General features: G+C 51.6%; 1 protein-coding gene across 6 annotated transcripts in view; it reads left to right on the forward strand.

Annotated features, from left to right (window-relative positions):
* The window catches only part of PPARGC1B (PPARG coactivator 1 beta), a 109,393-nt gene that overhangs the window by 50,823 nt on the left and 31,451 nt on the right, over positions 1-27,119 (forward strand). For all 6 annotated transcript variants that reach the window (XR_004913553.2, XR_013445556.1, XM_036080651.2 and 3 more), the window contains exon 2: positions 26,086-26,259. Coding sequence is in view for 4 of the 6 variants with exons in the window: in XM_036080651.2 (XP_035936544.2) it covers positions 26,086-26,259 (174 nt within the window). In the remaining 2 variants the exon portion in view is untranslated. The remainder of the gene's footprint in view (positions 1-26,085; positions 26,260-27,119) is intronic.

Here is a 27,119-nt window from a genome sequence, read left to right on the forward strand (position 1 = left end):
GACAAGCTGAGCTGCTCTGACGGGACTGGCGGCCAGTGGCCCCCTTGCCCTTTCCACAGACTCCTCCAGATGGTGGTCCTGAGGGCCTAGGTCTCAGCACTCGTGGTTTTTCTGTGTAAATGTAAAAGGAGACATCTATAAGAGTTTCATTCAACAAAGGTGGATGAAGGAGCACCTGCGGGCCCCAGGGGACCCTAGGACACACCCCATAATTCCCATGGGGAAGTGATGCTAAAGCCATAGAGGGGTGTAAGCAGAGCAGAGGGCGTTCCCAGGCCAAACGTGGAAGGGCAGTGCCCTGGAGACGTGGCGCAGGGAACAAAGTGGCCTAGTGGGGGAGGTGGGAACAGGGCGGAGTGGTGGAAGGTGGAGGTGGGACCATGTATGGAGGTGCGGAGGTGGGACCATTCAGGGTGTTTGGAAAAAGGGGTGGGGAGGGGCAGGGCAGGAGGTCGTAAAACGGGCACGCAGCAAGTAGGCCCTGCATGGAGAGTCCTTTGGGGAGCCAGCAGGGCTCTTCCAGGTCTCCTGAGGGAGACTTCCGATCCTTCAGGGAAGAGGGGAGGCAGAAGTCTTCCTCCTTGGGGCCTCTTTAAGATGTGTGGACTCCCTCACTCGTCACAGCAGCTCCCCAGAGGTGGGAGGGCTCAAAGGGCAAGACACTCTCCTGAAACGAATTCTTTCCACTTTGGGGATGGGACTCGGATTCTAAGTGTCATTTCAGGAATATGATTTTATGGAGACCCTGGCACTAGGAAGCTGGGCTCTACTCCTGGCTGGCTGCATTGCTTCTGCCTCTCTGTTACAACCTTCTGAGCCTTGAGTGTCCCCAGCTGCAAAGTGGGATGATAGTGGTTTCCACCTTGAGGATTGTGGTGAAGTCTGAAGAAGAGAACGCAGGCTGGACGCATAGGCATGGATTCATTAAAGCCGTCTGCATTCTTGGGTGTCGGAGTCCCCTGTGCCTCTGTATGAATCCCAGCACAGAGGAAGTCACCGCCTTCACTAGAACATTCTTCCTTGTATGGGAAAAAATGTAACTTCCACCCATTGGTATCTGGGATCTGCCCTTGGGGCCCCACAAAAGAAGTTGGTGTGTCTTTTCCTCGAACACCTTCAGAGATGTGCAGTGACAGTGGCCCCAGCCTTGGGACCAGACATCCTCATCTGCTTTATCCAGTCCAGGGCACCGTGGAGCCAGCTTACTGAGTTTGGTGCGGGGCGTGCCCTCCGTTCCGCCGGGTTGCTGGTCTGGTGACTCCCTCGCAAGCATCCTGTGGCGAGAGCTGTTGCCGCCTGCTCTTTTCCCTGTGCCTTCCTGAGAACTGGGCAGCTCTTCTTCGGCAAGGGAGTGGTTTCTGCCTGCCAGGAGGGGCCCCTGACTCATAGGAGCCGTTTTCCTGTGAGAAGGGCGAAGTGGTTATATCACAGCTCCCAGGGGAAAGACAGAAGGAAGTTTGGTTCATCAGAGCATCCTCTGTCTTCCAAAAATCCCAGTGTGCTATTAATAATAGTCTAAGTGGACCCCTGTTTAAGAGAATGCTTTTGCGCTGCCTCATTTGGCGTCCGTGCCACACATTTGTGGGGAGAACCGGTCACACCCTGGTTTACTCACGCCTCAGACACATCTCATCCAGCAGCCTCCGCCTTCTGGAATCTCGTGCAGAGCCTCTGGAAGCCAAAACTGTTAAGACAGAGGCCAGGCTCCCCAAACGATTCTCCTTCAGAACCCACTTGTTCAGGCCTTATTATTATTATTTTTAAGGATTTTATTTATTTATTAGAGAGAGAGCACGAGCATGGGGCGGGGGGGGGGGCAGCAGGAGAGGGAGAAGAAGCCTCCCCGCTGAGTAGGACCCCGGGACCACGACCTGAGCCGAGGGCAGATGCTTAACTGACTGAGCCACCCAGGCGCCCCTCGTTCTGATTTTAGATACAGCCTTCAGCTTGGAGATTGGGTTGACGGGTCCGCTGCAGATTAGAAATGGTACCTAAGCAGAGACGAGTGGAACTTGGTGAAGACAGCAGGCTCACAGCGGGGAGACGGGGAAGCCAAGGCTCCTGCTGCCCATAGGAGCTGATGGTGGAGGGCAGAGATGGGCCGCCCTGAAGGCCCAGAGTCCCGAGGAGAGGGGCTGCATGGTGTCAAAGGGCCGCCTTGAGGGGGCAGTGGTGAGGATGATGGTTCCAGGGGTCAGCAAACTAAGGCCCTGAGGGCCAAGTCCACTCAGCTCTGTTTTTGTAAATAAGGTTTTATTGGAACCCAGCCCCAGCTCTGTGGCTGCTTCTACACCCCAGCCTCAGAGCTGAGCCGTTGACTTTGGAGCCATTAAAGGCTTGAAAGTCTCAAATACTTAGGATCTGGCCTTTTATGGAAAACGCTTGCCAACCTCTGATGATTTGAGCTATGAAGGAAGGGTTAAAATTCAGCCTCTGTTAGAGCAAGACCAGGAGGTGTGAAGTTCCTTGGAAAAGGCCTTCCAGACAGACTGGCTGATGGTGTCACTCATGCGTTGGTGCTTTAATGAATGGAAAAGAGCCATATTGATGGTTCAGATCATCTGGATTTCACAGACTTACCAAACCTTAAGGCTAAGACGGATGTTAGACGGTGTCTAGTTTGTCTGTTTCATAGCCATATGGGGAAACTGAGGCCCGAGGAGGCAAGGGACTTGCTTAGGAGCATGTAGTCGCAGCTCTCGGTCTCAAATGGAGCCCAGAGCACTTGGTTCTGATTTGCTGTTTTGTGGCACATGCGTGTGCATGCACGCATTGCACAAGCAAAAAATCTCTGAACTGCAAAATGGCAGAGATGTGTTTGCCTCTAAAGGGCAGTTGCTTATTTTGTCTCTTCTGTGTCCATTGCCTGAGCATTTGGAGAAGCGGGGCAGGGATTCCTGCTTTGCCCTATATAAGGAGCCTGTTGTCCCAGCCAGGCCCATCCCATGGCAACAGGGCTAAAATGGAAACAGGGAGCTCTGTTTAAGGCAAAGCCCCTGTGCCACAGCTGCCTCCCGCCTGCCGCGGATGGAGCATTGTCTGCGGGCACCTGCCCTTCCTGCTGGAACCAGATTGGAAGGCAGGCACTGGGGGCCGCAGTCCTGAAATGGGTCCTTTGTGGGGTCGGTACCCCTAGCTGTGTGGCACCTGTGTCCAGGGCCACGGGGAGTTCCCCAGAGGCCGCTCGATGCAGGCCGAGGGGCAGTCAGAGACTTTCCCCTCTCTGAGCCTCAGTTTCCCCCTGTAGAAAATAGGAGGTTCAGAGGCAGTTCTGTCCAAGGATTCTTTTCAGTCTGTTGTTCTGTAACTCCCGTGGAGAGGCTCTGAAACCAAAAGGGCTTTGTTCTTATTCTAGCAGAGAGGTGAGATAGCATGGCTTAGGGGTTCAGGTTTCTGGGTTCCCGTCCCAGCTCAATGACTTGCTTAGCTGGGTGTCTCCAAGGGAAGTCAGCAAACCTCTCTGGGCCTCCACTCTTCTCATCTGTAAAATGGGGATAAGAAGGGAACCTCCCCCATGAGGTACCTGCAGCTCTTGTTTGGTTAAGGCATAGGAGGGGGTTGGACTAATGGCTGTCAAGGTCTTTTCCTACCTGGGGTTCTGTGGTTGTAATTCCAGCTTTCCAGCCTCACAGGCAGGTGTCCCCACTTTCGCATTGTTGACTAGGGAGTTTCCAAGCAGAGGACACTCCACAGCTCTGGAAACCTGATCGGGAGATTAGAGGCCCGGAAAAGGCAGTTGAGGAGAAAGGAGCTGTGGGGAGTTTCCAGGGCACGCAGGCAAATGTGAGTCCAGGTGTGGGTGCCACGTGCTGCCAGCCAGCTCCCCTGGGCGGAGTGGTCCAGGAGGGGCACGGCTTCTGAGTGGGAGGAGGTCGCAGCGTCGTGAGGCCTGGGATACCATCCCTTCAGCCCCACCCCTCTGCATTTTTCTGCACAATCATCCTTCCCTTGTCTTCTGTTTGGGGATGATTTTTAGAAGGGATACAGGAGAAGGAAGGAGTCATTTTTTTTTTTTTGAGCAGTATAACACAGTGATTGAGAACCTGGCTTCGGAGTTGGACGGCCCTCAGCCAGCTAGGGAACCTCACTGGGCCTCCTCAGCTTCCTCCTGGAAAATAGAAATAATAGCAGCTGTGAGGATTAAATGACAGAATGTGTGTCAGCTCAGCCCATTTTCCTGCACAAAATAAGCTCAATTAGTAAAATCTGAAGAGTGCCTACTGTGCGCCAAGATATAGTGGGAAACAAGCCAGACTAGTTTCTAGCAATTGGGAACTTCCATTGTAGTGAGGGTGGACAGACAACAAACAAATGAACAGATCGGACAAGATCATTTCAGACAGTGATGTGGATCATGAGGAAAAGAAGACAGAGCCATGTAATGGACAGTGTGCCAAAGTGGGGGAAGAGTACTTTATAGAGTGAGTGGTCAGAGAAGGCTTCTTTGATGAGGTGACATCTGGTCTCAGTGTCAGGAAGGAGCCAGCTATGCAAAAATGGCTTGTGCAAAGGCCCTGGGGTAGTGACCAACTTTTGAGTTCTAATGTACAGAAGAATGCCAAGATGTGGGGGGCATGGTGAGTGAGTCAGAAAGTGGCCAGAGAGGATGCTGGCAACGTAGGCGAGGGCCTTATCAGCCATGGGTGTTTGAATTCCATCCTAAGTGCAATAGGAGAGTCTTTGGAGAGTTTTGAGTAGGGAATGGGGCAACATAGTCTGATTTACATTTCCTGAAGATGATTTTGGTTACTATGGGAAGGACAAATTTGGGGTGGGATGGGTAAGTATGGAAGTGGGAGACCTGCTAGGCCGCCCTGTATAAGTCTAGGTAAGAGATGTTGGTAGCATGGGCTAGTATAGTGACAGCAGAGGTGGAGAGAGAGTGGACAGGACCAGCGGCCTATGGATTGAGTGTGAGGAAAAGAGAGGTGTGCCAAGTGTTGCTCCTGAGCGGTTGGGTGAGGGTTTTGCCACTTCCTGACATGAAGACTTGAAGGAGAAACTGGCTTGGGTGGAAATAGAACTCCATTTGAACATGAAGTTCAGGTGCCAATAGTTTGAGGTGCCAATAAACCAACCAAGGGGAGATGTCAAGGGACAAGATTTGAAAGGGCTCCTTTGCCAGAGTAGCCGAGGACACAGCTAATGTAGGAAAGGAACCGCTTTGTTTTCAGCTGAGATAGCCCAAGTGCACATCTAGCTGGGGCTTAACCCTCTTCCAGCCCTAAGCTTCTGGATTAGCTTTAAGGACCTCCCGTACTCACTTGATAGCCCTTGCATGACCCACAGCCCTCCCTGGGCCCTTCATGGACTCAGGGCTGCTCCAGCCACTCCCCGAAAGGACTGCTGACTCCTCTCCTGACGGCATGCGCCTGGAGCCTTGGGCCCTGTTGTATGTGGGGGCGGAGCCCGAGACAGCTTGAGCCAGCCAGGCACTGTGTGAAATGTTTTATAACTGAGCTTCTTAACCTTCATGTCCACCAACCCCAGGGGTTAGAATTTAGGGGGGGGGGGGTCTGTGAATTTGGGTAGGAAAAAAAATTATCTCTAACCTCTAAGTGAATTTTTTTTTTTTTTTTTTTTTGCTAACCTCTAAATGAAATTTAGAATTTCTATTCATTATGAACATAGATGACAAACTGTGAAAATATTAGTGGGACCTGTGATTTTTGTCACCAATGGATATCACGGATACTTACATATCACATTACAGTTATTTCAGTTATCTGGAAATATTTATGCTCATTGCAGTTTGAAATTATGGGTAATTATAGGGGCGCCTGGGCGGCTCAGTCAGTTGAGTGTCTGACTCTTGATTTCAGCTCGAGTCATGATCTCAGGGTTGTGGGATTGAGTCCCGGCATCAAGCTCCACGCTGGGTACGGAGCCTGCTTGGGATTCTCTCTTTCCTTCTACCCTTCCCGCCTCCCTCTCTTGAAAAAAAAAAAGAGAGAGAGAAAGGGAGAAATTACAGGTAATTATTATACCTGCCACTAGAGCTTATTATTTAACATTGTAGTAAGGAAGCATGTTCTATTACCGTAACACAGGTTTATTCTTCTTAATATTTTATAAATGTGTTTTGATATTATTGCTTTCCTTTATAATGCTGTTTTACTTTATGCATTTTTTTATTTTTATTTTTATTTTTTTTAAAGATTTATTTATTTGACACACAGAAAGAGAGAGAGAGCAGGAACACAAGCAGGGGGAGTGGGAGAGGGAGAAGCAGGCTTCCCACTGAGCAGGGAGCCCGATGTGGGGCTCGATCCCAGGACCCTGGAATCATGACCCGAGCTGAAGGCAGTCGCTTAACGACTGAGCCACCCAGGCGCCCCAACTTTATGCATTTTTAAAACATTGTACTTACTTTGTGCATTCATAAACATTCTGAGAAGTTTATAGGCTTCACCAGATTGCCAGTGGGACCTGATGACTCAAAAGAGATTGACTCCTGCTTTACAAGCATGATCTTATTATTCTTATTTTATAGATAAAGAAGCTAGTCTCAGAGAGGGTGAGTATCTTGGGCAGGGTCACACAGCTGGTTGAGTGAGTGAGCTGAAATGAATGCAGACCTTTCTGATTCCAAAGTCAGTGTTCTTCACAGACCCGTTGCTGCCTCCAAAGTGGTCCTGTCAGTTAAATTGATGACTGATATAAACAGATTCCACAGCACAAAAACCATTCGTATTTTATCTGAAAAGATTAATACAGCTTTTGCATTCCAGTCCATAGTATACCTTTGGGTTTTAGTAATAGAAGAAAGTTTTCCTTGCCAGTGAAATGATTTAGCTTTCCATTTTGCCAGATCTTGGAGGGTGGGGATGGGGGAGGGGGTGGAGGTCTGAGAAGAGGCCCCACGCCTGTCCTGTGCATTTAACTATTTCTCAGCCCACCACTGCATCCCCGGTGGGTGTGTGTTCAGAGACAGAGAAGCATTGTGGCCCCAGCTCAGTAGACTTTCATGCTGCATGTGGGGAGCCGCCTAGCTCACTGAACAAAGGAGAAAAGTGAGGCCTTGGGCCATCGGGTGGCCTGCTTGTAGTCACAGAGCTCCAGCTAATGGAGTTTGAGTTCCCACTTTTACCCTCACTGCAACCTTGGTCCAGTTTCAGTATCACTAACTTAGCTGTGTGATCTCAAGCACCTTACTTACCTAGGACTCCGTTTCCTCATCTGTAAAATGGGCTGGCCTGTGTGTCTGTCTGCCTTTACTTGGTTGTTGGACAGTATCAATGAGATGTCCAAAAAGTGTGTTCTCAGAGGTCCTCAGGCAGGGGCTGGGTACGGAGGAGGGCAGGGGCCCCCTTGCTGCCGAAGAGGCAAGATGGGATCGTCACCAAGGCCGGGAGCTACATCTGACGTATGGGTCCAGTCTCAGCGAGTGCCCAGGGCTTCCTAGGTGAGCAGTCAGAACTGGTTGACAGGGGACAGACTCCCTGCCTCTCATTTTTGTCTCTCTGTCCCTTCCTCAGAGCCCCGGCACCAGATGTGGTGGCTTTATTTCACGCACCTCTATATTTAATAAGCAGGACCATGACGAGATTTGGTGACCTCGGGGCCCAAATGGACGGTCTGCTGGCATAAGCGGTGCTTGAGTCATTTCCCAGGGATGAGCGCTGGGCAGGTTTCCAGGAGCTGAATTTACCCTCCCCGATTCTCTGCTTTCCTCTTCCCCTCCCTGCCCCCAAGTTCCATTTTTGAGTTTCCAACTTCATTGGCTTTGGGACGCCATGGACCAAGATAGAAAATGAAATAGTTATTCATTCCCTGAGGCTCTCCATCCCCCTGCCTCAGCAGAGGCTCCGGCTCAGTGTGGGGGAGACTGTGGAGGCCCAAGACACTGACTCAGGCCCTGGGGCTCCTGCCTGGCTGGGGGCTCCCTATCTGGATGCACTGGAGGACACAGGCTCAGTGACCCGTGTACCTGAGAGATGCAGGCAGAATATGGTAGGGATTGAGAGGAGGGACAAGCTGGGACGATCAGGGCAGGCTTCACAGGGGAGGAGGCATATGACTTGGACCTTGGAGGATGGTTGCAGCATGTATATGACCAAAGGAAAATAAAACCTTAAAAGAGTAAAGAAGGACTTAAAACAGAAAGTAAATATTCTTTGACCTTCCCCTGTCCCAACCAACTCCTTTTTCCCATTTCTAATATTTTTCTAATATTTTCTTCTCTTAATATTTTCTTGTGTCCTTCTAGCGACAGTCTATGAATATGTGAACTATGCATCTATTTTTCTATCCATCCATCATTTTTTATTAAAAGCACAAACAGGATCATATAATGTTAACTTCCCCTTTTCACGTGGCAAGCCGTCTTGGCCACCTTCTCACGGCAGTGCACGCGGGGGCAGCTTGCTTCAACTGGTCGTGTGGTCCTTGCAGGTGGCTGGGAGGGCACGGCAAGATGAGAAAACTCACAGTGTACGCGAGGAGCTTTGGTGAGGGCCCGCGGGGAAGCAGTATTGCCAAGTAGCTGGGAACCGAGCCTGACCTTTGCATTCGGAAGATGTGGGGTTGAATCCCAGTTCTGGCACTTTCCAGCTGTGTGGCCCCCGGCAAGTTTCTTCACCTCTCTGAGTTTCAATATCCCCATCTTTCGAATGGAGCTAATAACGTTTCCCTTGGGGGGGTGTTAGGGACTTGGAGTGAAAGCACTTACCACTTGCAGAGGCACCTGGCAAACGAGCAGTCGCCCGTTTTTGTGGATCTTGCTGTCGTGTATCATATGGGGCAGGGGCAGCCGAACCCTAACAGGTAGCGCTAGGTGCACGTGGGGGGTTTCTGAGCGACATTTGAAGAGAGGAGGGCCAACAGATCTATCTGAAGCTTAAAATAGCCTGGAAGTGCAAGAACAACAATAAATAAATGGGTTCCGGATGCTTTTAAATCTTGGCATTTCCTGATCTCAGCTCAGCTGGTCCAGACAGCTTCATCAGCGTTTACTGCCGAGGCCGGCGGCGCACGCCTCCCCTGGCCGTGTCCCAAAGCTGCTTTCAGGAAAATCAGATCTAGAAACGTTTGGATCTCTGGCACTGGGCCAGCGGGTCATGGATGCAGGTTGAAGATCAGGCAGCATTGGGGTTTGTTCCGTGTGTGTGGAAAGTTAAGGCCGAGGGAGTGAGGGAGTGAGGGGGTGAGGCAGTTGCCCAACAATGGGGTTATTCATTCACCACCCAAGTGTTTATTAAGCACTTACTATGTGCCAGGTGCCAGGGATAGAACAGTGAGCATTAATCAGATGCCCATTCAAAAAAATGTTTAATTACTAACTGTGATAAGCCCCTGTGATAAGTCCTCAGGGACCTCCAGAAGGCTGCGAGAGGGTGCAATAGGGCTCCTCAGGTGGTCTTCGGGGCTCAAGGAAAGTTTCCCCTGGGAAGTAAAGAGTGAAGGACAGATGAGAGAGAGAACTGGGCACAGCAGGTCTATGGGTGGGGACGACGTTGCAGGCAGAGAGAACAGCACACGCAGAGACCCTGTGTGGGAAAAGACCCTGGCAAGTGCTAGTGTGGAAAGAAGGCCAGTAGGGCCAAAAGTGGAGGTAGGGGTAGGTTAATACTGGGACAGGTAAGCGGGAGCCAGATCACACGGGGGGGCCTTCCAGGCCTCAGGAAGGATTTGGGTCTTTATCTGGGAGGAATCGGGGGCAGGCTGGGTATTAAAACAGGGCACAGGGGGATCAGATTTGCATCTTGACAAGATGGCTCTGGTGGCTCGTGTCCAGAAGCTTGGAGGGGTCTAGAGTGGCTGCCATTCAGGTATGAGCTGATGGCAGTGTGGACTGGGTCAGTGAAGGGTTAACCCAGTGACCAGGTGGTGAGGAAGCTCCAGCAGCCCAGAGAGGCTGCAGCTGCGCCAGCAATTGCTTCAGGACTCTTGTGTAATAGTCTCACTCGTGGTCATTGTCTTTTGAGTACTTACTCTGCACCAGACGCTCCACAAAGCCCTTCTCCTTAAACTCTCTTAAGAATATCATCTTCTGTTTTCCTGAGATTTAACCAGAGGGATTAAATCACTCCGCTAAGATCACAGAGCTCAGCCCTGCGCTGTCCAGCACGGTCCCTGGATCAGTGTCCTCCAGTCAAGTGTGACCCTTCTCAGGGCTCGGCCCTAGTCCCTGGCTTCTGTCTGGTTGCTCCAGTGACCATGGGCGTCCTGTCCACCCTGGCCACAGGGCCAGTGCAGAGCCTCCTGGGAAGGCACTGTCACATGTTGGCCTGAGGGGACACCGTGTGTAGCCCTTGGTCCTCTGTCCCCCCCAGCCCTGCAGCTTCGGGCTGTGCCCTGGTGCAGAACGTGAGCTGAAACGGCCGTGTCTCTAGGCTTCACATGTCGCCTGCCTCCTGGGGATTCAGATGGTCTCTGCTGCTTGTTTTTTGTTTGCTTCTTTTGCTTCTTTATTTCCTCTTCTGTCTTCCTTTCCCTCTGCTCCCACCCTGTCCCCATCTGTTGCTGCCCCGTGGGGGTCTTTTCTTCGCCTCCCAGATGTGCAAGCAGGACTCAGAATGGAAGGAGAGGCCTTCCAGGAAGGAACAGAACCAGCAGTTCGGGCCTGTTATCTGCTGGGCACCGGGCAGGCACCATCTTACGTAACCCTCACAGCCTTCCCTCGAGGGGTGCACGTCATTATCTGTCCTCTGCACAGGGATGCTGGGGCTCAAAGGATTGAGGTGCTGAACCCAAGATCACATGCTACAACGTCATTTAAAAACGTTGGCATCCCAAACTTGAATGTGCCTATGAATCATCTGGGGATCTTGTTTAAATGCACATTCTGATTCAGGAGGTCTGGGATTCAGCATGACAGTCTGCAGAATTTAGTAAGCTCCAGATGAAGCCGATGCTACCGGTCCATGGATCACACTTTGAATAGCATAGTGAGGAGCTAGCAGATCTTGTACATGCCCTCCTGTGACGCCCGTGCAGACACATGCCACCACGAGCTCCATCCCTCAGTGGCCACCACTGATTGTACCATCTTTCCCCCTTGTTAGCAGCTGCTGAGGGGTCACCTGAGGCTTTCCCACCATGCCCACCACATCACGGGCTGAGCCTGCACGTCCCAAAGCCTCAGGTGACCGACCATGGTCTCCAGTGCTGGCCAGTGTTGGAATATAGGGAAACTGAGGCTCAGAGAAGTAGAGGGACTCATTCAAGTATTGCACGCCAGTAGCGCAGAGAATTCGGGGTTGTGACCCCCCAGTCCGTGTTCTCTGTTACTTCCTCAACTAGGAGTCAGCCGTCTTGGGGTTGCGAGTCCTGCTCCTTTCTTTAGTTTTTTCGTTCGTTCGTTCGTTCGTTCTTTTTTTTTTTTTTTTTTTTAAGATTTTAGGGGTGCCTGGGTGGCTCAGTCGGTTGGGCATCTGCCTTCAGCTCAGGTCATGATCCCAGGGTCCTGGGATCGAGCCCCGCGTCAGGCTCCCTGCTCGGCGGGAAACCTGCTTCTCCCTCTCCCTCTGCTTGCTGCTCGGCCTACTTGTGCTTGCTCTCTCTGTCAGATACATAAATACAATCTTAAGATTTGATTTATTTGAGAGAGAGAGAGAAAGCATGAGCAGGGGGAGGGGGAGGGAGAAGCAGGCTTCCTGCCGAGCAGAGAGCCTGACGCGGGGCTCGATCCCAGGACCCTGGGATCATGACCTGAGCTGAAGGCAGATGCCCAACCGACTGAGCCACCCAGGCGCCCCTCTCTTTAGCTTTCTGTGTGACTTTGGGCAAATTATTTCCTCTCTCTGAATTTTAGCTTCCCCCAACGGAAAAATGGTTTAACCTTTGTCTTGTGAGGAACAGATGGGAGAAGGTCTAGTTTACAGCATAGAGGATTCTTAGGAGCCCTAAGACCTCCAATCTGAGTAGGGTGAAGGAAACCTCACATGGCGGAAAGGCAGGTTCAGATGACACCGACATGCGGGGATGGCAGGAACTCCGCTCCCCGCTTCCTGCCTATGTTCCATCAGGCTTCGGTGATAATTGAGCACTGTCAGATGGTTTCCCATTCATAGTTTGTGTGCGTGTTCCTCCACCGTTAGTGCTTACTAAACAAGCCCTGCTCTGGCCGGGCAGCCGGTGACAGTACCACCTCGTGGGACACAGGAGAAGAAGGGAATGGAAATGGGGGATTTGTCCGGATGCAAATCCGGTTTATGTTCCCAGTCAACACACTTCTGCGTAAGGCAGGTCCACCTGTGGCTGGGAGGAGCCAGCGCCTCAGCCATGGGGGACACGAGGGAGAGGGGGTCTGCTAAGCAGGCCTTCTTGGCCTTCCTTCTTGTCTGGCCCTCGCTGACCACATGACTGGGGAGGGCCTGCTGGGGCCAAAGAGAATCCGTTTCCCACCAGCTTTATCTGGGAGCCCGTGGGTCTGGGTTTCTCATCATCCGACCCACTGGAAAAGGAAAGGCAGGAGTTTCCATAAGGGAATAAATGGATGTGGAAGGAAACCACCCCCTCCCCACCCCTAGGAAAGGCAGGGGGTGAGTGTGAGGGAGACTTTGCAGAGATCACAATGATGTGAAGCAGAGATGCCAAAACTGCCCTGGGAAATGCGGGCTCTGTCCCGACCCCCCGTCTGCCTCACCCATCCCACAGAGGTTTAATGAGTCCCCACTCTGTGCCAGACACTGTTCCCAGCACCGGGATTCGACAAGAGGCCAAGCCCAGTCCCTTACCCTGGTGCAGTGTACATTCTGGAGGGGAGACAGACAGTCCCTGGGTTTGTGCCGTGGGTAACATTCACTGTGACCAGGTGAGTCGGGTGTTGGGAAAGGCCTCTCTCGCTGAGACTGAATGCTGGCAACGTGACCAGGGACCTGGGGAAGCGTCCCAGGTGGGAAGCCCAGGTCACTGTGTCTGCCGCGTGGGGAGGGTGGGCAAGTCCAACACGTGGTGGGGGAGGGGGCAGGCCAGGCCGCACTAGGCCTTATAGCCTGGTTGAGGACTTTGAGTGTTTGTCCAGGGCAGTGAGAAGTCAGGGAAGGCTTTTAAATAGGAGAGTGAGTGACTAACCCTTAGTCTCAGCTCTGCCCCCCTGCTCCCCTGTCCCCCTTGCCCTCTCAGGTGGGGCCTTGGCTCCCTCCTCTGTTGGTCTACACCAGCAGCTTGCAGCCTGGGCTTCCCGAACCCAGAAAGAATCTCCAAGGTACTAGCAGGGCTTTGAGAACATTTTCCCCTCCCCATTATTTCGAAGTCTGGTAGATAAACTTGCACAGAGCAAGGGAAAGAGCTCCCCCACCACCCACAGGGTTACTGACAGCTGTGGTCCACCTGGGCCGGGGCAGGAGGGTGTAACAGCAGAGGGCTTGGTAGCTGGGTTTGGATTCACATTCTGCTTAGCATAAAGTCCTGTTACCTCCCTGAGCCTTACTTTTCCATCTGCAGATTGGGGGAGTGCCCCCTTTGCTGGGCTCTCACGTGCCCCCCAGGTGCTCTGAGTGGTGGATACCACCTACTTGGGGACTGGCTTTTTCGGCTGAGGATTCAAATTAACCTCCGAAAGCCCTTCCGTGGCCCATGAAATAGTGCATGTGAATCTGTATGAGTCTGTATGAGTGAGTGGGTATGGGGAAATCTGGAATTCATGTGCAAAGTATTAATGTCACCATCTTTCTAATATGTAAGAAAGAAATAGAAATTTGGCTTTTTGTATATTTGTGTTCTGCCAAGCTCATAATGTTGAGTTCACTTCGGTTCAGTTGGAGTATGCTGGGTTGCCACGGTATGGTTTTTAGTTAATAAAAATGGGAAAAACTAATTAATTAACTCCCTCATAATCTCTCCCACTTCAAAGCCCAGGGCCCTGGTGGGCTGTGGGAGAGATGACGCAAGGGGTTCCCCAGGGAGCCCAGCGTGGGAACCACGGGGCCAGATGGGTTGGGCGGCCCCCCCTGGCTCCCACGCTGTGCAGCAGCCCCAGCAGGGGGGCAGTTGCGGCTTGAGCGGCTGCGCGCTGCTGAGTCATCTCGCCCTCAGCGGGTCCTGTGTGTTGGCTGGCGAGCTGAGGCTGGTGTGCCGGCAGCTGAGCCCTGGCCTGGGCTCCTGGGGAGCTGGCTTCTGCCAGGCTGGAGGGTGGGGATCCTCAGCTACCCACTACCCCGCCCCCCACCCAGTGGTCCAGTCCCTGCTGGGAACCCCCAGGAGCCAGCCACGTTAGCGCTGCCCTTCCTGGTGGGAGTGCTGCCCCGAGGCTCGCGGGCACGGGGGCCGAGCTGCAGTCGGCGCTGGGCAGCGCCGGTCTGGAGATGTGAGCTGGCACCTTGCTGGCCTGTTGAGCGTGACATTTCCTCAAATGCCACAGAGGGGCTGCCTGACCTTCACTCCCCAGCCAGGACCCCCTTTCTGCCTCCTTCTGGATTATTTATAACGGTGCTAACAGGCAAAAGGGCTTCTCAGCCGAGCCCTGGCCCAGCTCTCTGAGTGTCTCCTGGCAGCCGGGGTAAGAGACACATAAATAGAACCAAAGAACACGGACACTGTAGGACCCCAGAGAATACCTCCAGACGGAGTGTGCGGGCTCCTTTTTTTTTTAGGTCTCTGGGACTTTTTAATATTTATTTTTATTTTGTTGTGGTAAAATAATACATAGCATAAAATTGAGCATTTTTTTAAGGGTCCAGTTCAGGGCCATTCAGCACATTCACAATGTCATACAAATATCACTACCATCTGTTTCCAGAACTTTTCTGTCATCCCAAAGCCAGGTGCTCTTTCATGGCTGATACGTGCTAGACCACCCCCCCTCCCCCCCGAGGAAATTCACATTTTGAGGAAACCCCACAAAATGTGATGAGGAAGGAAAGTGCCAGCCAGTTCAGGATTGCCGCAACTTGATTAGAATGACGGCAGTCGCCCCTTTCCGCAGCATGGAGTGGGCACGTTTCTCAGGGCGAGCTGAAACCCTCTGCCTTTCTTCCCATTCAGGAAAAGGATCAGGACGGGAGGGGATGTCCTGGTTGCAGGGAGAACGGTGAATCTGCTCTTAATCTCTTTCTCTCCCTTTTTTTTTTTTTTTGTAAGATTTATTTATTTATTTATTTTATTTATGTATTTTTTTTAAAAGATTTTTTGTTTATTTATTTATTTCACAGAGACAGCGAGAGAGGGAACACAAGCAGGGGGAGTGGGAGAGGGAGAAGCAGGCTTCCCGCAGAGCAGGGAGCCCGATGTGGGGCTCGATCCCAAGACCCTGGGATCATGACCTGAGCCGAAGACAGACGCTTAACGGCTGAGCCACCCAGGCGCCCCTATTTATTTATTTATTTTAGAGACCGTGCACACACATGCGTGCACGTGGTTGTGGGGGCAGAGGGAGAGGGAGAGTCCCAAGCAGACTCTGCAACCAGCACGGAGCCTGAGGTGGGGCTCCATCTTACAACCCTGAGATCATGACCTGAGCTAAAATCAAGAGTCCAACGCTTAACCGACTGTGCCACCTGGGCGCCCTTCATCTCCTTCTCTTCTTTTTAAAATTTTATTATTTATTTATTTATTTATTTATGCACTAGCAGGGCAGAGGGGCAGGCAGAGGGAGAAGCAGGCTCCCCACTGAGCAGGGAGCCTGATATGGGGACTCCACCCCAGGACGCTGGGATCATGACCTGAACCCCAGGCAGGCACTTAACCGACTGAGCCACCCAGGTGCTCCATCTCTTTCTCTTCTTAAGCAAATCTATTCATTTAGCAAACTTCACTCCTTTCATTATAAATAGGACAAGTGTGTTGCAGCTCACCTCCATACTGAATGCTGCTTCCTGCTCGGTTGGACCATTCACTACCTTTGATAAAAGTTTAACAACAGTTCCTCACATGCAGACAGCACTTCGGAGTTTTCCCAAACATGTTTCCATCTAAAACACCACACTGGACAGGCCTGGGATAATTCCACAGCCACCAGAGGGTACGGGTCCCTTTGTAGAGATGTGGAAACGGAGGCCAGAGTGACGTGATCTTGGTCGTGATTGATCTCCCTTTAGTCATCTGCACATACTGTCTCATCCAGGCTGGCGTTAGGGTGAGGCAAAGGAGACACGTGGCTCAGGCACAAAATTGATGGAGGTGCCAAAAAAAGTCAGTAATTAAGAGAAATCATATTTTAATGCAACGTTTAAAAAGAATGAGTTGGCACCTAAATATCCATGCAGAACAAACACCAAATCTTTATTTAAAGGCAGGAACAGGAGGAGTACCATACAGAGTCACATAGGTGCCTGAGCAAAAGGAAAAATCAGTGCTATTGGCCTGTCTTTTATTTAGAATTTGGTATTTTGCTCATCATGGGGTTTTTGCATTAATTTTGATTTTTTTCAGAGTGTTGCATTAGATATGATCTATCTTGATTACAGAGTTGTTTTTTTTTTGGTGCCCAAGGGGGGTGCCTCCCTCCCCTCATCCTAACCCTGGCTCTGATTCCATCTTCCGATTTCTGTGTACTAGTGTGACGGGGACCCACCTCCCGGGTCCCCAGGCCACGGGTTGCCGTATGCTAAAGCCTTTTACCACTCCTGAGAGTGGCATTTGCTCTCTGCAGTCTATTTTTGTGCTTGCCCTTCAGCGACTGATAAAATGTTGCTCTGGGTCGAGCTGATGTGTTGAAATGGTGAGTGTTCATGTCAGGTGGTTTGTGTGATCCGATATCTTCATTCTTGACCTCGAAAAGGGGCCTGGAACCAGGAAAGAAAAGGAGCTTTTGGTGGTTTTGCCCCCACAGAGTTGGACAAAACTGGAAATCATGATCTGGTCACGGAGGCTACCGGGCATTTTGGCCTCGTCTTGGGGCTATATGGGAAAAAAATATCCCCGTTGCCTTCTTCTTACTTTCAGGCCCAGTTTACCAGGCATGGCCACATTGATCTCATTTGGTTTACTGAGCACCTACTCTGTGCTGAGTACCCACTCGGTACTGGGGAAACAGCAGGGACCAAGACAGACATGGGCCCCGCTCGCAGGGAGCGACGAGTCGGGGCAGGCGACAGCGCAGAGGCGGATGCGTGAAAACTGGGGACGAGCTCTGGAGAGGGCTGGTGGTGGCAACTTCATAACAGCATCAGTGTACTCAGTGCCTTGAAACTGTACACTTAAAAATGGCGGAAGTGGTAAATTTTATGTTCTGTATATTTTACCACAAGTTTTTTACAATTCTGAAAAAAAGGAGGGGGGAGGCTCTTGGAGCAGAAAGTGCTACTTGAGGACATGGCAGCAGGGTGACGTTCCGGTAAGAGGGCGACGGGGCAGCCGCTGTGGGATGCAGTGGTCAGGAAGGCCCAGCTGGGAGAGGCGCTTCATCTGCCGTGGGAACGGTAAGAAGCCACCAGCCACCAGCCGTGTGAAGATGCAAAGGAGAAGAGGCAGGCCGGGCGGAGGGAGCGGCCGCTCAGAGGCCCCAGGCTGGAAACTCAAGCCCTACAACCGTTCCATGGGGGAGGCTGGTCTCAGGAGATGCCAAGAGGCCAGGTGACGCCCTGTAAGTAGTAAGTGACTAGCCAGAGCCAGTTCTTCTCTGCAGATCTTAACAACACCTACCTGCACATGCTGTGCAGTTTACTGAGCACTTTTCCTGCCGCTCTCCCTTGAATTCAAGAGCCCTTGAACTCAAGTGCATAAGATGGACTGCAATTGCAGACAGGCACAATGCGCGGATCACACTGTCCCCAAAACACCTTCGCTCGCTCCCTTGCTCACTCAAGTGGCAGAGTATATACTTCAGCCTTTTCCTGTTTTAAAATCAAAAATGCAGTGCACACCACCTTCCTGGGCCCTGGGGGCAGCCTGTGCCTTCTGAAAGGCAGCCCTGACAGATGCCAGCAGGGACGCAGTGGGTCCTGGGCGTAGCTGCCAAGGGAGGGGCACCTGGGCCCTGGCCGGGCCGTCCAGGAGCTGCTCCACCCCAAGTGACCTCGCTGGGCGCAGCTCCAAGAGACTTTGCAGATCTCTGTTGGATAAGGGGCCGCTTGGAGACAACAGGGAGGAAGAAAGGAGATGTAAAGGAGTAAGATAACACCCACCCCAGGAGACTTTCTGCCTCAGTTTCCTTAGCTGCAAAGTAAGAGATGAGTCTCTACAAGTCTCTGCAGAGTCTTCCAGCGCCCAGCACCCCCGGTTCTGTGCTGTGTTTGTAGTCCGTCGGAAGGATTGATTTCCTGTGCCTTGCAAACCATGTACAATCATCTTATCTGACGAGAGTGGGAACAGTAGCTGGGGGTGGCAGGGCGTTGTGGGGGCTGGAGAGGGGAGTTCTTGGAAGAAGTCAGTGAAAGTATACAAAATTATGAAACATAATAACGAAGCCACGTGACATGCACATTATTTCCAGTCTTTTGCTCTCGGGCTGTTTGTGGTGCCAGCGTGGAAATCCCAGCTCATCTCCTGCAGAGGCCACACCCACAGCACCAGGGCGCCTGTTTCCAGATCGGGGATTCATTCCGTGGGATCAAGCATTTATAGTAACACACGGGTTTGGGCAGAAGCGCAGCTGACCCCCAGTAAACAAGCAACCCAGCCGGCGGGTACCCTAGAGAGTCCTCTCTGCGGCTCTGGGGCTCTGTGGGCGTCCGTGAACCCTTGTCACAGGAGGAGATGGACAACGTTGGCTAACGTGGCTGGCGGGTTAGGAGAGCTCCATCCTATTGCCCTGCCTACCGAAGGTCGCTGGTAACTGGTCGACCTTCCTGGTGCGCTGGGTCCGGCCTGGCCTTGTAGCCCAGTTTGGAGTCCTGGAACCCGTTTTGCTCTCCGGGCTGGAGAACGCAGTCTCACCAGACCTAATGTCCTTCTGTGGGTCGCCTTTACACGAAGCCCTGAGCGGGCAGCTTGGGTGGGTTGAGGAGCTTAGCCTTGAGTGTTTTGGTGGGAGAGCCTTTCAATGGCCTGGTTTATCTAAGCTCTGGGTGTTTATTCTTTTAGGCTGGGCTCAGAACCCCTCAATTTTCCGGGGCACCTGGGTGGCTCAGTCAGTGAAGCGTCTGCCTTCGACTCAGGTCGATCTCAGGGTCCTGGGATCGAGCCCCATGTTGGGCTCCCTGCTTGACGGGGAGCCTGCTTCTCCCTCTCTCTCTGCTGTTTCCCCTGCTTGTGCTCTCTGGCTCTCTCTCTCTCTCTCTGTCAAATAAATAAATAAATAAAATCTTAAAAAATTTTTTTTCTACTTATTCTTTCTGGAGCTTCACTTCGTGTCTGTGGCTCCTGAGTCTTATTTCAGAGGATGCTGTAAGTACTTCTGTGTGGACTAAGATCAGTTACTCTTCTTACTGTTCTCCTAGAAGCCTCTTTAGGAGTTTTGTACTAATTTGGAAGACAGTGGGAAGATTAGATTTTTTTTTTTTTAATGTAAGAGAGATGAATTAGTCATAGCTTTTTCATTGATAGGTGACAAACTCCACCTGGCATGTAATCTGGAAAGGGAACTTTTTCACTCATATAACTGCAGAGTAAAGAGTAGACTGGCTTCAGGCACAGCTGGATCCAAGTGTTTAAATTACTTTATCGGGACTCTCATTTCAATTAAATTCAGCCGGCTGAGTCCCTTTGTTTAAATGCTCTAGCAAAGTCTTGGTGTTCACTCTGATCCACCCCTGAACCAGGTGAAGTACTTGTTGTGGTCACTGGATGGAACATTTTAATTAGCCAGACTGTGCTTACCTGGACCGTCTGGGTGGCATGGAGGGGCAGCTTCCCCAAGAAACATCAGTAGGCTGCCACCATTAAGAAGGGGAATGGGTGGGAGGCCAGCCAGATAACAGAGGTGGGAGGAGAAGAAAACATCTGTTTAATGAAATGGCTTTGCAGGGACTTCATGAACATCTACCTTACTTCCTTCTTAGGAGGCAAGTATGGGTCCAGAGTCATCGGTCTAGACCAGGCCAGTTCTAATTGACTAGTAGTGGTTACTAAGACTCCATGTTGAGCAGGCTTGGGGCTCAGCAGGAAGTATAGTGGTGTTCAGTTAGTGGTATCCACCATGGTTAGGAAGGCGGGGAAGGTGACCTCACTGCCAGGTACCTGCCACCCTAGCAGTTCCCATGGCTGGTCTGGGCATTCCTGATTGTAATTTAAAAGGGAGGACTTGGCTCAGACCATCAAATACAGCTTCTTGTCGGTGGAGGAGGCTCTGAGCGACAGTAGCATGCCACCCTAACTACCATCCTGTACTAGAGTCTCCAAGATGGTGGTCAAGAGGTCTGTCAGGCCCGGCTGGGGGCCCTGTTCCACGCCATCCCAGGCAGGTCTGGAAAGAGCCAGTGTAGTCTGGCTGTCAGGGCAAGGTTATTTCTCCCACACAAACCATGAGCGATGATAAAACTGGGATCAGGGGGCTGGTGGAGGTTGAAGGAACACAGGGTTGGAAGAGCCAGTAGGTTTAGGACTGAGGGAATGGGTCAGAAGACAAGGTCAAGCATTGACCTCCTGAGAGCCCCCGTTTTTCCATCAGTCAAGTGGGGATGCTGACCATTGACCGCTTCCTGCATCTTGGGAAGGTACCAACGAGACCATAGCTGTGAATGTCACTTGAAAGTCAACTGTAGGGGCTGTATCTGTGACCACCACTCATGGGGTGTCTGATGTATGCTAGGCTCCCAACCAATAATGTTGCTTTATCTTTGTAAGAACCCTAGGACGCAGGATTATTTTTATTATTCCTGTTTCATCAATAGAAGCTGAGGCGGCCAGGGGTGCCTGGGTGGCTCAGTTGGTTAAGCCACTGCCTTCGGCTCAGGTCATGATCCTGGAGTCCCTGGATCGAGTCCCGCATCGTTTCTCCCTCTGACCCTCCCCCCTCTCATGCTCTCTCTCTCTCTATCTCATTCTCTCTCTCAAATAAATAAATAAAATCTTTAAAAAAAAAAAAGCTGAGGCCAAAGTTATGTCCTGACCTCAGAGAGTTAGTGTTAAGCGGCAAAGCCAGGGCCCAGACCTTTGTCTAGGCCTCTTTCCATTTCACGACAGTCCTTCCACACTCCACCTTTGTATCCCCCTCGGGAAATTCATTCATTCATTCATTTATTAGTTAAGTGCCAAGTTCTACCTAGATATTTCCTGGAAGCCTATGTGGATTTCAGAAACTAGATTAGTACAGAATTGTACAGAATGCTTGAGCAAGAGGGGTCCACAGGTCTGTCTCTTAGATGTTCTCTTTCCTAGAGAGACAGTGAGAACTGAGAGGGCAGGTGACATAGTGAAGTGCGCACATGGTGAAAGACGCATGGTGAGTGTGGACGGGCCCAGAACCCAAGCTCTGTCACTGCAGGCTGCCTTCTTCCCCCTCCTGCTTCCTTCCGCTCAGTAACTCTGACAATATGCTCTAGGCCAGGGACTAAGCTTGACGATTCGCTGATTGTAGTCAGGAAAGTGGAGCCACCAATTTTTCCTGAAGATGCATTCTTTCTTAAGCAGGGAATCGATTTCCAACAAGATACACAGGCTTCCAATGAAGCCACTTACGTGAATCTGTACCAAACACCATTAATCCACTGCTAGGGTCGTTTATCTCCCTGGCTGGGGCAGCCACGGCCTTTGCAGATCCGGGATGTGACGCTGCTGGAGGAATGGGTGCAGAAGGTTCCCCAACCAGAGGGGCATCCCATGGCAGGGGTGTAAGCGGACCAGTGATGGGGACCCGAGGGGGCCGTCTGCAGGAGGCCAGTGCACAGTGGCTCCAGGCCTGTCCCTGCGCAGCCATGAACTTGCCGTGTGACTTGGATCTTTCTCAGCCCTTGTCCAGAAGCCCCCACCTTCCTTCCCATCGGTAAATGGGAATAAATGGTCCTGAATGTTCCTTTCCATTTTCAGAAGCAGATGCCAGGTGATGACACACGCTTTGCAGGGAGCAAAGAGACTTGGCTTTGAATCTCAGCTTCACCATTCTGGGACCCTGGGGGCTGTGGGTTGAGTTGTGTCTTCCGAGAGAAGATACGTTTGAGCCCTAACCCCCAGCACCTGGGGATGTGACCTGATTGGGAGATAGGGTCTTTACAGAGGTCATTAAGTTAACGTGAGGTCATTAGCATGGGCCCTAATCCAGTATGGCTGGTCTCCTTATCAAAAGGGAAGTGTGGACACAGAGACAGGCACCCACAGAGGCGAGACGATGGGAAGACATACAGGGAGAAGGCCATCCACAAGCCAACAAGAGTGGCCTCAGAACGAGCCATCCCTGCCAACACGTGGAGCTCAGCCTTTTAGTCTCCAGACCTGCAAGATCAAACATTCCTGTCGTTGAGGCCCCAGCCTGTGGTGCTTTGTTACAGCAGCCCTGGCAAACTGCTACAGGGGACTGGATCTCTGAGTTCCCCGGGGAGTGACATGGGCGTAGGGACACCTGCGCTGCAAGGGTTGCTTTAGGAATCCCTTAGTGCGGCCCCTGACATTTGGTAAGCGCTCAGTGGTAGCGGTGGCTCAGTCCCGTGCTCCGTGCTGTGCCCCCCAGCGCCGCTAGGGGGCCCGCAGAGGAGGGACAGGACAGACCGAGGCCTCAAGTCAGACCTTTCAAAGAGAACTGGGTCACCCAAGGCACCCCTTCGAAAAGCCTTTCTAAATATGGAGAAGGCCAGAGAAATCACTATTAATGCAGTGCTTAATGGTTTTTAGCCAGAGAGTGGCCTCAGCCCTAATCGACAAGGCCTCGAAGCTGAGGTTTCTTTATTTTTATGTCCCAGGTACACTTTGAGTATGTTGAGCTGCTATGAATAATCAATAAGTGCAGTAGTCACGGCCATTTTATGGGTGTTCTGTAAAGGAGGCGGCATGGTTCTGATGGGAAGGACACTTCCTGGATGACCCTGAGAAAATCCATTATCCTCCTTGGGCCTCAGTTTCCCTATCTGCAAAGGGAAGGGAGTAGACCAACCAGGCCAGGGATTCTTATGCTGCATTTGTGAAGGCCTGGGGGTTAAGTATAAATTTCTTGCATACACATGCATTGCTCAGACGTATTTTATGGGCAGCAAAAGTGCTATCCATAGCTCTTGTCTGGTTCTTGAAGGGGCCTCTGACTCCCAGATTGTCTGCAATGACTTTCCTGGACAACCTCTCAGGGCTGCTAGTTCCTGGCCGGTCTGCGGTTCTGGGACTCTGATTTTATAGTGGTTTCTAAGCCTCAAGAAGCAAGTCCTACAGATGTGGCTTCTCTGAGTTACTGGGATGAGAGGGATCAGGGACAGAGAGCTCATCGCTGGGGGCTTTGCTGACCAGGGAGACCCCAGCTGCCCAGCACTCAGGGGTCTCTGCTTTGGCCCTCCCTCCTGCTCCACAGCCCTTGCCGTGGCTTAGTGGTGCCTCCCAGCCCCTCCACTCGCCCCTCTCCTGGATGCTACACCTGCCTAACCCATCTGCCTGCTTCGACGCTGACCCCACCCCCATCACATTTGGAGTAAAACCCAAATCCCTTACAATCCCTCCCTGATCCGGCCTCCACCGGCCTCTCTGAAGGCATCTTCCCCCATCCCCCCTGGCTCCCTGAGCTGCAGCCTCACCGACCGTTGGTCAGGGCTTCATGCTCTAGCCTCGGCCCACGCTTGGGTCTTTGCCTTGCTGGGCCCTCGGCCTGGAACGTTCCTCCCCACATCTTCCACTGCCTGACTCCTCCAAGTCTCAACTCAGACACCAGCTCTTCAGGAAGCACCCCCCCCCCACTAACGCAGACTTCCCTTCCCTCTGTTCTCCTCCCTCAGTGCACCTGGCCCGTTTCCTTCAGAGCACTGACACGACCTATAAGGAAATATTGATGTGTTTTCTTCCCTACCAAAATGTCAACTCGTGAGGGAATAAACTGAGTCTTACATGTCTCAGTGCCTGGCTCATAGTAGCATTTAATAAATGCTGGAACACACTCACTCGCTTGGCTAAAATTAAGGTGACTGACAGCACCAGGTGTTGGGTAGGGTGTGGGACAGTGGGCCCTCTCAGTACAGCGGGTAAGCGTGGACTATGGTACAACGATTCTGGAGAGCAATTTTGTCATTTCTACAAAATCACATACACTTATTGTATGACCCAGCCATTCTACTCCCAGGTATCTGCCCAAGGGAACTGAAGGCCTATGTCCACACAAAGACTTGTACACACATATTGCAGACCTGTCCACCATAGCCGAAGACTGGAAACAGACCATCTAGAACAGGCAAGACCGCTGCATCCCCACGGTCTGATGGGACAGAGAGGAGAAGGAAGCTGAGCATCTACCCGAGTGTTCCCTGCGGCCAGGGCAGCTGAGTGGTGGTGACCTGTGGTAGTAGGGTGTGTTGGGCGGGGCCTGGGGCGATCCCAGGGATGTCCCCGGAGGCAGAGATGCGCCGAGCACCCTGGTCCCAAGTCTGAGAGCAGGGGACCAGCCACTTGAGAGAACCTGGTGCTGGTGCTGCCCGTGGGTACAGGATTCTTGCAAAATGCCAATTAAGACATTTGACCCAAATTCGGATAAAAGCCTTTTTCCTGTGTCAAGTGGAGCTAATAATATACATTTGTTCATAATTTATGAGGCTTAGTAAGTGGGAACAATTAAGGAAGAGACCTGCGCAAAACCTATTTCTTTTAAGTGTCACATAGGCCTTTTCTTGTTCTCTAAGGCCGTCCCACCCTCTCTGCCCACCATGAAACACTTTATTGTTTTTATTATTCTTATTTCTTATTTGTTGTTAGTACTGTTAGCTACCATTTATTGAGCATCTTCCGAGCCAGGCTGTAACATTGCCTTGTTTAATCTTAACTCTCTGAGGCAGGTGTTGTCCCATTCTACAGATGAGGCTGGTGAGCTTCAGAGAGAAGAGATTTGCCCAAGGTTTCACAGCTGGCGAGTGGGGATTATGATTCAGGTCTGCCAGACCCCAAAGCCTGTGGTACGCCATTTCTGGGTCAGCCTCTCAGCTCGGGCTGTTTCTCAATCTGCAGGGCATCCCTTCTATTGGTTGTCGTTAAATGGGGGAGACCAGGGTCAGAAAGCCATCACCTTCAGGGGCGCCTGGGTGGCTCAGTTGGTTAAGCGACTGCCTTCGGCTCAGGTCATGATCCTGGAGTCCCGGGATCGAGTCCCACATCGGGCTCCCTGCTCGGCAGGGAGTCTGCTTCTCCCTCTGACCCTCCTCCCTCTCATGCTCTCTGTCTCTCATTCTCTCTCTCGCAAATAAATAAAATCTTAAAAAAAAAAAAAAAAAAAAAAAGAAAGCCATCACCTTCTGATGAGTCGGTCCGGGGTTTGGCCTGAGGACCTGCATTGTTTCTAACACGTTCCCAGGTGGTGTTGACCCTGCCGGTCCTGGGACCACACTTTGAGATACGCTGGTTCAGTCACTGCTGTTACCGTAGTCCTCTGGGCCTCCCTCCTCCCCCACCCACCATGGTCAGGTGCGCTTAGAGCCTTGTAGACCTTTTCCTGTACATTTGCATCTGTATTATTGTACACAAAGAATTGTGTAGTTTGATTTTTCTCTTTACGCACGTGAGATCATAGTCTACCTGCTATATTCTACAATTTAGTTTTTATTTCCGTTTCATGTGTCTTGGAGAGCATATACCTCTACCTCATTCTTTTCAGAGGCACTGTGGTTTTCCAGGCTTCAGGTGATTATAGTTTTATTTACCTATTGTCCACTGATGGCTGGTCTTCCACATTTTAGACATTACGCGTAGTCGCTGAGAACATAGCTGAGCATTTCTCCAGAACATCGTCATCCCTCAGTAATGTCAGCCATCATTATTGCTGGGTTTTGTTTCATTGTTAATATTGCATTCCAGAAATCCCCTTTCAGGTGGGGACAGTAAATGAGTATCTGTTTAGAGCTTCTAATGAAGTTTTCAACACAGTAGTTCTGCTAAGAAGAAAGAGGTGCTGTGGGGCGTTGAGGGACATGTAGGAGAGCAAAGGAGGAGGGGAGAGAACAGCAGGCAGGATTTAGCTTAGTTCCTGGTAGATTCAACCCTTGCCAGAGGGTGGGGCCTACCTTGGTATCTCTTGGTCACATGGCAAAATCAGGCCTTGACCAAGGGCTGCCAGAGGTCCAAGTTTGCAGCACCATGAGTAAGAAGTTCAGTCCATGCCCGGATCCAGCCAAGCCCAGCTCTGACTCGCCTCCTTCCTTCCTGTCTCCTCAGGGTGGGGGGTCCGGGGAGGAGCAACTCTGCGCTGACTTTCCCGAGCTTGACCTCTCCCAGCTGGACGCCAGCGACTTTGACTCAGCCACCTGCTTCGGGGAGCTGCAGTGGTGCCCAGAGAACTCCGACACTGAACCCAGCCAGTATAGCCCCGATGACTCCGAGCTCTTCCAGGTATGTCCTCCGAGCCTTGCGGTCACTCTCTGCTCCTGAAAGCCTGACTCTGCCCTGCCCCAGCTGCTTTTGCATTTGCTCATGCAAAGAAGTCTCATCACCCCCCAAAGCTCTTGGGACCCTGCCTCATGCCCTGGATCTGCCCTTGATCTTGGGTAGTTCTCACCCCCTCGCCGGGCCTGTTACCACCTCCGCACAGTGAGGGCCGGGAAGAGCTGCTCTTGCTAAGCCACCCCAGTCAGAAGGGAGCCCCTCAGTGGGCCCCAGGTGGTTTAAAACCCCGAGACCTCCCTTCCCTGTATTATCTCACTGAATTCTCATCCCTACCCTGCAAGGCAGGTGTGATTATGAACCCATTTTATAGATGAGGACACTGAGGCTTCGGGAAGTTAAGTCATGTGCCGAGGGCGATTCACCTAGTCAGTAGCTGAGCTGGTTGCAAACCCAGTTGGCCTCCCTCCTGAGCCAGGGCTTTGTAACCACGGCGACGCCATAACGGAGATGACTCACGTGTATTGAACAACTGCTCTGTGGCAGGACTGTCCCTGTTGTGTCTATTAACTCATTTAATTCTCTTAACAACTCTTAGAGTGGGTACAGCTGTCTTCATTTTTCAGCTGGGGGCCTAGAGATTGTTTAAAAAGAGGCAGTTCTGAGAACTGCAGTGCATATCAGTGCCTCTCACCTTGCATGCTCTGCGTCCAGTCTCGGGGGCCCGCGGCGGGTGACCTTTCCTTTAAGAAGCCCCCGAGTATGGAATATTACGAAGTTTGGGATTTGCTTCAAAATACAGCAAGCTCTGCATGCATTTGTGGGTGTGGGTGTGGGTGTGGGTGTGTCGGGGAGGGTAGTATGTGAAA

The sequence above is a fragment of the Halichoerus grypus genome, chromosome 2, assembly GCF_964656455.1.
Source record: "Halichoerus grypus chromosome 2, mHalGry1.hap1.1, whole genome shotgun sequence".
In the NCBI taxonomy this organism is placed as follows: Eukaryota; Metazoa; Chordata; class Mammalia; order Carnivora; family Phocidae; genus Halichoerus; species Halichoerus grypus.